The sequence below is a fragment of the Bison bison genome, unplaced genomic scaffold (assembly GCF_000754665.1).
Source record: "Bison bison bison isolate TAMUID 2011002044 unplaced genomic scaffold, Bison_UMD1.0 scf7180017864141, whole genome shotgun sequence".
In the NCBI taxonomy this organism is placed as follows: Eukaryota; Metazoa; Chordata; class Mammalia; order Artiodactyla; family Bovidae; genus Bison; species Bison bison.
This window is the reverse complement of record NW_011494713.1, coordinates 463,444-475,670: the sequence shown is the minus strand read 5'-3', so window position 1 is coordinate 475,670 and position 12,227 is coordinate 463,444. Positions and strand designations below refer to the sequence as shown.

General features: G+C 37.4%; 1 protein-coding gene across 2 annotated transcripts in view; it reads left to right on the top strand.

Moving 5' to 3' along the window:
- Positions 1 to 9,878, top strand: part of NAA35 (N(alpha)-acetyltransferase 35, NatC auxiliary subunit) — an 88,469-nt gene extending 78,591 nt beyond the window's left edge. For both annotated transcript variants that reach the window (XM_010840045.1, XM_010840044.1), the window contains exons 18-23: positions 3,379 to 3,515; positions 4,502 to 4,569; positions 5,415 to 5,555; positions 5,952 to 6,074; positions 8,612 to 8,692; positions 9,485 to 9,878. In XM_010840045.1, coding sequence (XP_010838347.1) covers positions 3,379 to 3,515; positions 4,502 to 4,569; positions 5,415 to 5,555; positions 5,952 to 6,074; positions 8,612 to 8,692; positions 9,485 to 9,544 — 610 coding nt within the window. In that variant the 3' untranslated portion in view covers positions 9,545 to 9,878. The remainder of the gene's footprint in view (positions 1 to 3,378; positions 3,516 to 4,501; positions 4,570 to 5,414; positions 5,556 to 5,951; positions 6,075 to 8,611; positions 8,693 to 9,484) is intronic.
- Positions 9,879 to 12,227: the final 2,349 nt, after the last annotated feature.

Sequence of the window (12,227 nt, the reverse complement as noted above, 5' to 3'; positions counted from 1 at the left end):
GGCGGGACTACCAGACTACCTTACCTGTCTCCTGAGAACCCTGTATGCAGTCAAAAAGCAACAATTAGAACCAGACAAGGAACAATGGACTGATTCAAAATTGGAAAAGGAGAATGTCAAGACTGTATACTGTCACCCTGCTATAATTTATATGCAGAGTGAATCAAGTGAAATGCCAGGCTGGATGAATCACAAGCTGGAATTAAGATTGCTGGGAGAAGTGTCTGCAGATGATACCACTCTAATGGCAAAAAGTGAAGAGGAACTAGAGCGCCTCTTGATGAAGGTGAAAAGGAGAGTGAAAAAGCTGCCTTAAAACTCAACATTCAAAAAACGAAGATCATGGCATCTGGTCCTGTTACTTCATGGCTAAAGAAGGGGAAAACATGAAAACAGGGACAGATTTTATTTTCCTGGGCTCCAGACTCACTGAGGATGGTGACTGTAGCCATGAAATTTGAAGATGCTTTCTCCTTGGAAGGAAAGCTACGACAAACCTAGACAACATATTAAAAAGCAGAGACATCACTTTGCCAACAAAGTCCATATAGTCAAAGCTATGGTTTTTCCAGTAGTCACGTATGAATCTCAGAGTTGGACATCCATAAAGAACGCAGACCACAAGTGAACGATGCTGGGAAAGACTCTTGAGAATCCCTTGGACTGCAAGGAGATAAATCCAGTCAATCCTAAAGGAAATCAACCCGGAATATTTAGTGGAAGGATTGATACTGAAACTGAAGCTTCAGTATTTTGGCCACTTGATGCCAAGAGCTGACTCATTGGAAAGACCCTGATGCTGGGAAAGATGGAGAGCAGGAGGAAAAAGAGGTGATGGAGGATGACATGGTTAGATAGCATCACTGACTCAATGGACAGGTGTTTAAGCAAACTGTGGGAGATAGTGAAGGACAGGGAAGGAAGCCTGGTGTGCTGTAGTCCATAGGGTCACACAGAGTCAGACATGACTTAGCGGCTGAACAACATAACCATTAAGATGGTTTTGTTGTCATGGTTGCTAAGGCTCTTAGCAGGTAATTTTTGGTTATGAAAATGAATTGGAGCATCAATGTAGTTATGTGAGAAAAATATTATTTTGTATATTCTCCAACATTTATGTAGGTAACAGCTCTTACCAACAGGTGTTATAGCTACTTAGGATTTTTTTTTTCATTAATTCATATTGGACACTCCTGTTCAAATAAGGCATTTTGTAGAGGATTGTGCTCAAGTTTTGTTGTTTGAGGCAGCTGATTGGAAGCTTTTGTGCTCTTGATTGCTCAGAATACAATTTTTATATGCTCTTTGACACAAAGAATTGGCAGATGAATTATATTCAGATAAATACTTGAATAGAAATTTACCTATATATTTGAGCAGATTCATTTCTTGCTAACAAAAGAAATTTTATTTCTGCTTGTAAGTATCCTGGTCTACTTTGATGTTAGTTTTAACTGTTGTTTAGTTTTAGTATTACAGATTGGGCTCCAGCATTTTTATAAAATATATATTGTTGATCTTTCTGAATGTGATCCCTAAAGCATGTGGACCCTAAAAATCAGTTTAAAAAAAAAAAAAATTCTTAAATTTAGCATGCATCATAATCACTCGGAAAGCAACTTGTTGGGCTGTGTTCTGGCATTCCTGGTTTAGCAGGCCTAGGGTAGGGACCCCACCCCACCCCCCGCCAAGTCATTCGCATTTATAACTGCTTTGCTGGTGAGACTGCTGCTGGTCCTGAGATCACAGTTGAGAACTGGTATAGAATATTAGCTCTTTGACTCTCTTTAGATAAAATTGTAGATTAATTTTGATAAAGCAGTTAGTAAAAAGCTTGTTGATAGATCTGATAAATGAAAGGCCTGAATTATGCCAGCTCTCCCCTTTACTCATCTGTCCTTGGGTTAGGTAGTCAGAAGGTAGAAGGTAGCATTAGTTCTCTATAGAAATCATCTCTTTGAGTTAAAGTAGGTTACAAATCCTCATTTTATAGTGTGATGGGGGAAAAATTCATTTTTATTTTTTACAAGGATTTTATAATAAGTGCTTTTCTTAAATTCATTGCCAGGAATTCTTTTCTCTCCACATAAAACATACTTTTTCTAATCAGATAGAATTGTACTTTCTATGTACTTTTTCTACTCAGATTTCTTGGTTTGCTTTAGGTGCCAGGAGGCATAGTGCTCAGTTTAGCATTAAAATAAAGTGCCTAAGTCATTCCAGGTGTATCTTTTCATTTGTTTTGCTTTTTTTTTTCTGGCTGTGCTATATGGCTTGCGGAATTTTAGTTCCCTCACCAGGGATTGAACACGGGCCATGCAGTAAAAGCACCCAAGTCCTAACCACCAGACTGCCAGGGAGTTCTCTTCCTTTGCTTTAAAATGTTCTTTTTTAACATGTTTTAATAGTATAACCTGCCTTCTAACTGTTTGAGAAATTTTCAGAATGTGTCATACAAACTTGATCGTGAAATTTCTTACAAATCTTTGATTTTCATTTAATATAGTAGTGGTCCTTAATTTTATTCAAGGAATATATATTTATATCCTAGATTTGAACTATTTTTCTGGCCTAAGAGAAAGTATTATTTGCCATTTTAAACTTACAAGAATTTAGTACCTGGTGAGATAAATCTGTCTCACATTTCTTTATTGAATAAACTCAAGTAAATTATATGCTTGCATGTTTTTAATGTTTTAGAATCATTCTGTCTAATGCATGTAATTTTTGTTCTGTATTTGTTTCCTTTTGTAATTAATAAGAAAATAAGAAATTCCTTAATGGGTTTAGGTGAAATGTGACCTATATTGATACAGTAAAAACAATTTGCTGGACATTGATTTGATTTACTGATACATGCAATTACCAAGAAGTCTTTTTTAATTAAAGTATAGTTGATTTACAGTATTGTGTTAGTTTCAAGTGTATAGCATAATGATTCAGTACTTTTGCAGATTATATTTAATTATAGGTCATTACATGATAATAAGTGTAATTCCCTGTGCTATACAGTAAATCCTTGTTGGTTATTTTATGTATAGTAGTTTGTATCTGTTATCCTATACCCCTGATTTGTACCCCCTCCAGAAATCTTTTGAAAAGTTGTAAAACTCATATCATTGTAGTATATTTTCCATATTGTGTGGCGACAAGAAGATTTCCATATTGTATGGCAACAGGATACGGAAAATTAATTATTTGTAATGGTCATTTTTTAAAGATCTAACCTATCAATTATCTATTTGAATAATCTTGTTTTAAAACAAAAAACTTTTAAAACATTATTTTAAAAAATATCTCTTTATTAGTACTAGTGCATGTGTTGACCAGGCTCTCATTTAGACATGTATCATTAACTAACATTTTCTTTCCATTAAGGTATCTCTCTGAATTTCTTTATGCCTGGTTGATGTCGACATTAAGTCGTGCCGATGGCTCTCAGATGGCAGAGGAAAGGATAATGGAAGAGCAGCAGAAAGGCCGTAGTAGTAAAAAAACAAAAAAAAAGAAGAAAGGTGATGGGAATTATTTTTAAACTTAAGAAATAAGTAACACTGGAATGTACTTTAATTTCATCAAATAGTGGATGAATTAGTCATTATATTTTTATTTTCACCATCTTCTCTTCCCCGGTGGCTCAGCTGGTAAAGAATCCGCCTGCAGTGCGGAAGACCTGGGTTCAATCCCTGGGTTGGAAAGATCTCCTGGAGAAGGGAATGGCCACCCATTTCAGTATTCTGGCCGGGAATTCCATGGACAGAAGAGCCTGGCAGGCTACAATCAATGGGGTCTCAGAGTCAGACACAGCTGAGCAAATTTCACTCACTCACTCACTCATCTTCTCTTCAGAAGATACTGGGGTAGAAACTGAGTCACAGTATTAGTGGTAGAATCCTTTTGGTGTCTTTCCTTGCTTTTCTTTTACTTCTTTCCTATTTCATGTGTCAAAAGACAAGAAGTAGTAACCACATGGAATAAGATGAGGAACAAGACAGCAGGAGACTTGTGATACTCTCTTGACAGAAGGCTGACAGCTCAGGAAGGAAGGAAATCTGGAGTGGTGCTATTAACAGTCAAACAAAAAGATGATCATACACTGCCCAAGGACCATGAGAAGAAAGAAGTGTTTCCAGGGGACTACCCTATTAATCACTCACGGGCCGGTACAGATAGACTACAGTCATTACAAAATAGTGCTTTGTGTTCCCTTCAGATTCAAATTGAGTGTGGGTCATTAAATGACTGTACTCATGGCTTTCCTGTAATAAGAAATTGTCTCTGTATTGTGACTTGAGAAATCTTACAGTTTGGGGAACACAATTACTGTCTAACCTTAGCTCTATTTTATTATTTTTAGATTTGAGCCGTAAAATTTAGCCTGTGGGAACAAACTTTTTAATATTTTAATTTGGTAAACAAGATAGAATTAATTTAGATTTCTTCTGCAGTAATGCAAGAGGAGGAGGGAAAAGAATTTGGATAATTTTCTTTCTAATTATAGTTCGCCCATTGAGCCGAGAGATCACAATGAGCCAGGCATATCAGAACATGTGTGCTGGAATGTTTAAAGTAAGTTGCTACATTGCTATTTTATTATTAAACTAAAATGAACTCTCCTGTGATTCTAGGTTCTAATTTAACCTTCATTTTTACTAACTGTCTGCTTAAAAATGACCTTTTATCCAAGTCCAGTGGTTTTATTAATTTAACAAATACTGAACATTTGTCATATGTCAGATGTCTTGTACTAGGTGCATTGCGAGATACCAAGTCTAATCTGATGTGATCCTTGTCTCAAGTGCCTAGTTAATGTTAGACCAGATGACATATATGTGGCATAGATACTAAGAGAGGGAAGCGTTTACTTCTGATTGATGATCAGAAAAGGTTTCTTGGAAGAGATGGATTCCAGAGTTTTTTAGAAGTATGTTAGTTAGGAAAGGGGCAAGCTCCATAATGAAAGGCTTAATTTAAAGCAAAGCAGACATTTTCAGGAGATAGTAACTCGAGGAAACATACTAAAATACATAAAATAGAACATGGAATTCTGTTTGGAAAACAGGATCAGTGCTTTTCTTATAGAGATGATATATTACTTTTTCTTCAGGAGCTTTTACTTGAAGTTTTCAAAGCTGTTACAAGCGCCTTAAGAAGAAGAATATGCATGTGGTACAATTTCACTGGGGAAATTAAAATATTAGACACTGGAACATGAACATTTTTCATATAAAAGATGGTGCAGAATATAAAAATGAATATTAAAGCTAGTTTTTTCTCTTCCTGTTTTTGATTTCTGGGCCTTGTTTTGATTAACTGTGTATAAATAGCTGTTTTTTATTTTCTGCTCTCTGTTAATGAAGATGTTCACATTTTCATACTGTTATCATCTTTCTCTCTCTCTCTTTGTACTGTAGACCATGGTAGCTTTTGACATGGATGGCAAAGTACGAAAACCCAAGTTTGAGCTTGATAGTGAACAAGTTCGATATGAGCACAGATTTGCTCCATTCAACAGTGTAATGACACCACCACCAGTGCACTATCTGCAGTTCAAGGTGAACCTGCTGCTTAGAATAATCGCAAAATATTTAGTCTTAGACCCTCTTGGAGATGTGCTATTTGTACCTAGCCATTTTGCTGAAATAGTCAAGTGAAACTGTTATTGGACCAGTGAGATAAAGGGATGAAATAGCAGTTTTAAATAGTATGAATATTATTTGACTTTGTTGGGTATACTCATCATATTAACAGTTATTTAAATATGAGAATAATATGAAGTATGGTATATAAAGGTTAAAACCTGAATAGGAAAAAACCAGGACATGCAGAGTGTTTGCATTAGTGTCCATATGTGAATGGATAATCAGTGTAGAATTCTTTAATTTAAAAAGGTATTTTAGAGTTTTTTCACATTAAACATATTTTAAATAATAGTATTTCTTTCTTTTTAGGAAATGTCTGACCTCAATAAATATAGCCCTCCTCCTCAGTCTCCAGAACTGTATGTGGCAGCTAGTAAGCACTTTCAGCAGGCAAAAATGATACTGGAAAATATCCCAAACCCAGACCATGAGGTAAAACTGCAGTCACGGTTATTCTACAGGAAGTTTGTCAGGAAGTACATCACTTACTACTGGATAACAGTTTAATTATAAAATGAACTTACAGTATTAATAAATGAAGACTGTCATGTTTCTGCTAAGGATTTCACTTTGCTAACCTAACCTTGTCAGACTTAAAATTATATGATAAAAGAAGTGATACAAATATCTCCTTTGTGTAAATTTAGAAATCAGTGCAAAGAGAAATTAAGACTTAGAACCATAAAGCTGAAAGAATAGAAATAAGACCCAGATTGATCTACAGCTCAGTAATGTTAACATTAAATTTAAAAAATTTTATAGTTTATTAAAATATAATTATATAAATCTTAAATCTAAAAAATGATCTGGTCAGTTATCACAGGAAGTAAAAACAACCTTATTCTATTTGACCATTTAAAATAAAGCCTATTGTTTTGAAGACTATTTTGAGTATCATTCTACAGAGCTTAGAACTTGCAAAATACAAAATATTGTTTCAGCCTCTTATGAGTTTCATTAATTTACTATATAGCCTAATTTTATTGAAATGTATTTATTCTGTAAATGAGAGTTACCTGTAACACACTGACCATTTTGGGGGGTATATCTTGATAATAGCCTCCATGAAAGGTATTTTAGCAATCTGTCGAAAATCACAGGTGCCTAGTCCCCGAAATTCTGCTTCTTGGGATTTACCTTACAGATACTTGTGTACATGTGGGAAGTGATGAATATACAGATATTGTCGAGTGTGTACTGTCCTAAGTAGTCTGGTATATTCTAGCAGGGGGCGGGGCAGGGAACAGAAATCTGGACCTTTCTATGGGTGGTGGGGGGGGCAGGCAGTAAAATAGTCTATTAGAAGATCAGAAGTACTATGAAGAAAAACCTTAAAAGAGATTTTTCTTCTGAGAATAGAGATAGTAAATGCTCCCGGAGGTATAGTGGAAGGGATTAGACATTTTTAAATAAGTTGGCCTCTGAGCAAATCTTGGAAGAAGGTAGAGAAGCAAGTCATATGACCACCCAGGAATGGTGCCTTCTAGGCAGAGGGATCCATACGTGTAAAGGTATGTAAAGGAGTGTGCCTGGAGTATTTGAATAACAGCCCAGGGCTGTGTGCTGGAGTGAGGTGAACACAGGGTTGAGCTGTTGGAGAGTTTTAATGTGACCAGATCTGACTTTTGTTCTAAAGGATCACCATGCTGGCCACTGTGTTGGTAAAATAGACTGGTGAAACCAAGGATAGAATCCAGAGCCAGTTAGAGGCCATGGCTGTGATCCAGGTGAAAGATGGTAGTGCCAGTGGGCCAGAAGTGATTGCATTCTCTATAAATGTTAAGGTCTAGCCAGTGGGATTGACTGATGGATTGGAGGTGGAGTTAAGAGAAAAATAGGAGTCAAGGGTGGTTTTGAGGTTTTTGGCCTGAGCACCATCTGTTTGGATTGAGTTGTAAGGGGAAGACTGTGGATGGAACTCGTTGGGAGGCAGGGCTGGGAAGGTCAGGAGCTCAGTTTTGAACATGGCTTTTGGATGCCCAAATGGAGTAGTTATGTAGGTGAGTGGGTATGTGATATGGAGCTAAGGGGCAGCAGTTCCTGAACTTGAGGTGATGTGTCAAGTGAGGTCAGTAAGAAGCAGGCAATTTTTTTTTTCTTCAAGTTGCCCATTACTCCCTCTTAAAGAGAAGTGAGTATTCCATTCCATTGTTTCATATTTTCAGGTGAAACGTTTTGGACAAATGGTTGTCAGAAATACCAGTTAAAGGACACTTTCTGCCTGCTAGGCGTGAGTTTCAGTTCATAATATGTGTTAACTCAGTCCTCACAAATCTTTGTGGGATAGGTAAATTATATCCCCATTTTTACAAATGAAGGAACTGAGAACAGAGAGGTTAGAAAACTTGCAGAGGTTTTTCATAGCTACTGCTGCTAAGTCACTTCAGTCGTGTCCGACTCTGTGCGACCCCAGAGACGGCAGCCCACCAGGCTCCCCCGTCCCTGGGATTCTCCAGGCAAGAACACTGGAGTGGGTTGCCATTTCCTCCAATGCATGAAAGTGAAAAGTGAAGTCTCTCAGTCGCGTCCGACTCTTAGCGACCCCATGGACTGCAGCCCACCAGGCTCCTCCGTCCATGGGGTTTTCCAGGCAAGAGTCCTGGAGTGGGGTGCCGTTGCCTTCTCTGGTTTCATAGCTAGTAAGTGGCAAAAGTGGACTTTGAAACTAGACGGCTTAACTCTAGATTCTGTGCCCTGAACATGTTGTACTGTCTTTACAGGACTTCACGATATAATGCTTTTTTGTTTTAATGAAAACAAGATACAGTAGTCCTTTCAAGTTTTCATGATAGTAAACTGGAGTTCTTTGTTACTAAAAGATACATGGTGGTACTCATATTTTGAAATTGCTTTCATTTTAATAAAATACTGACACTTATTTTGTGCCACATTCCTATTGGTATCTATAAGTCAATATATTTTGACTATGAATTTTATGTTTTGATAGCTTAATGTTGTTCATTATTTAGGTCAGTAGAATTTTAAAGGTTGCCAAACCCAACTTTGTGGTTATGAAGTTATTGGCAGGAGGACACAAAAAGGAATCCAAGGTAAAATATATTGTTATTCAATTGTTATAAACTTCATTTTTTTTAGTAAGATGAATAAATATTACAAAAAAGTCAGAATGCCCACAAAGATGATTCTAAAAGGGATTCAGTGGCAGAAAATAAATTGGAACTTGCCATTTTGCCTTGAAACTTACAGATTTTGTTGACTTAAAATCTCTAAAGTTTGCTCTGCCCTTCCACCTAAATTACTGAATGATTTGAGGTAACAAAAGAAAATGTGTGAAAACCAATTTATGGGAGTTATTTAAAAAGTCATCCACTTTTAGAAAAGTGAATGCTTCAATAAATAAATACTTTAATGGCTCGGGAGATGGAAGATTTTGTAAGCCTCCCTTGGTTGGTGTTTCATTGGTGCTGTATCAACATTCGGTGCAGAAGTAAGAGGCCAACCATTGAGCCATTTCTGGTGGCATCTGTCCATTATATAATACATACCTCTATTTGTTTGCTCCCACTGCTTTTCTGTTATCCCTCTTTCTTACCGCCTCTGCTTTACCAGTGACTCATTTCATTGCTCAGAAGTAGCAGCTACCATAGGACTAAAAGAACGCACTGACCCATGACCTTTTCCTGTAATTTAAGTCTGTTTTCATTAAGTATTCTCTAAAAATAGAAAACCATTGGTCAGCATGTTTTCTAATGACCTTCACAGATGCAGAGATAAGCTAAATCATTTTCTGTTCCTTGTTTCTAAAAACACAAGAGTCTAAAATTAAAAGTCTTTGTTTACTGTCTAAATATGTATAAGATACATTGACTTTGTTTTCACAGGTTCCTCCTGAATTTGATTTCTCTGCTCACAAATATTTTCCTGTTGTGAAACTTGTTTGAGAGAAAGACTGAAAAGGTGACCAAAAGGGTGGAGTCTACTTTCAGATTCTGTTCTTAGAGGATCTATCCGTCAGTCTTACCACATAACGTGAAGTGAAATGGATTTCTTGGATAACAACCCATTATAAGGAATACTTTTAATTTGATAGCCTTATATGACGTGAATGAAAACTGCTGTTTTAAAGTGGTTTATTATGTTCCATGGATGAAACTAGTCTTATCGAATGCATTGATGAATGTTATTTGGTTTTATTACAGATTTAATCATAAATCATTTTTTATGAGTGAAAATAGTGTTTGTAAAGGTTAATAAATTTCTTGACAAAAAAATGCACTATTGGAGATGAAAAATAGCACTTTGTGGATACGTGCTAAGAATTGAAGGTGTTTACTCTTAATATTTGAGCAGTTCAAACAAAAGTTTAAAATCAAGGGATTTAGTAAACACTCACATGGGATTTGGGCTAAATACACTTAAGGGAGGTTTGGGGGGACCTCCTAGCTATATAGGGGTACTAAGTCACGCAGGGATTGTGATTTTGTGTGTCACAGTATCTTAAACTATATACCAGCATTTTTTTTTGTCAGAATTTTTTTTAATCCTTTTAACTGTTACTTTTGGCACTTTTTTAAAAAAGATTACACATCATGTTTGCTAGTGATATTATAGGGTTAGGTTTAAACATGACATGCTGCTTTTTATTACCACTTACTTAGTTTAACCCATGAAACATTTTCAAGTGGGGCCTTCCCAGCATCCTCTGGCTCTGCAGATTGACTTAAATTCACCTGTACCTGCAAGTGCCCAGTGCCAGTGGCCCCAGCCTTCTTCCTTTGCTGCTCGTTCCGCCCCCATCTGCTCTGCTGTTCTGTGCCATATTGCTGTGATCTCTGGGGGCCTTTCCTTTGGTCCTACTATTAACAAGACAGGATTGTTAGCAGGAGTTACACTGAGCCTTTGGCTTGGCTTAAAACCAGCAAGTGTTTTGTATTTCCTTTATGGTTAAAAGGGTTCTGAGTTTCAAGTATCTGAATTCTTATTTGACACCTTTCTTGCAGATGTCTTATTGAAACTTTATTTCTGGAAATATCTTAAAGCAGCTAACCTGCATAAATCTTGCTTACTATAGTAGAGCCGACGACTGTAGAGTAAGAATATTCGTGACTCCTCTCTTCTCAGCTCCTGAAGCAGACAGGCTCTCTGTTACCAAGAGTGGTGATAAACGTGTTATCCAGGAACAGCCAGTAGACATTGAAATCTCAGAATCCAGAAGTCTTTAAAAAAAAAACAGTAGTCTGTACAAAAGAAATGAGCTATAAAGAGATAAAGAATATATCTGTTGCCTTCTATTTGGATAGTTTTCTGAGAAAGAAAACAGTTTCTGGCTGGTAATTTCTGATTACTTTAAACAAGAAAAATGGTAGACAGAGGCAACAGAAGAAAGAATTCAAAACGCAAAGAGGCTAAATGAGGCAGCAACATCTGGCAGACAGCCAAGAGCCTGAGGTGAGCTATAAGAATGTGGATCAGTGCCAACAGGAACCATGGATTAAGAGGGTGTGCTGGCATTTTTAAACTGATGTCTAATTAGGTCATCTGAAAATGTACATATAGGTTATTGAGAAGGGTTCTGCCTAATTAAGAGTACCTAAGGCTGTTTTTTCAGGAGTGGCTCTTCTCCCTAAGAGCAAAGAGTGTTCCTAAGTTTCAGCTGCAGGTTTCTAATCAGAAAAGCTGAAAGTTGCCTTTTTTGGAACTTTTTAGACATCTATGTACCATACAAGGTGCAAAAAAAAAAAAATGATGGGGGAAATAAGACTGCCTCTCCCCTCACAGATCTAACAACCATAAGAATGCAGAAAAACCAACAAGTCTTTATCATGCTCTAGGGAAAATGCAGTGTGCTGGTGGAGGAGACCCACCTCACATGATTTATGGAGAAGGTCACCATCTCATCCAGGTCCCAAAGGTTAACGATGGGCACTAGCTGAGTCCCTTGACGGGGACACAGATGGGCACAGGCCTGTGGTGAGAAGGTGGCAGTTGACTAAAGTATAGAGCAGGATAAGGAACTAGAGAGGAGCTGGAAGTAAGGGGAGACTGTTGACTGATGTTGGTGGATACCGCTGGAACATTTGAATCAGGTAAACAACAGGATCAAATCAGATCCGCTTGCTCATGATTACTGGTTCAAAAAGCTGTAGGCAGGGAAGCTTGTGAGGTGAGAAGAAATGACGGTTGGTCTTAAGGTAGTGGCAGAGGGAAGAGATGAATGGAATCAAAAGAGGTACAGGACTTGGGTGAGTTTGTGGGAATCAAGGGTGATGATTCATAGGTTTTAGGGCTTTGCAACTAGATGGGTGTGGTGCTATTTGCTTATATAGGCAAAACAGGAGACAAGGTTCAGGGATAAAGTTTGTTTTAGATGTTAAGATGTCGTTTTTTCTTTCGGGCGGTGCGGCTTGCAAGGTCATAGTTCCCTGACAGGGGATTAAACTCAGGCCCCTGGCAGTGGAAGTATGGAATCCTAACCACGGGACCACCAGAAAATGCCTTCTTGAGCTGTCTTTGAAAAACATCCTAGTGCAAGTGGCGAGTAGTTTGGTGTGGAGCTGAAAGCAGCATTCTTGGGTAGACATGAACTGAAGACTAAGTGGCTGCAGAAATGAACTGTAAACTGAG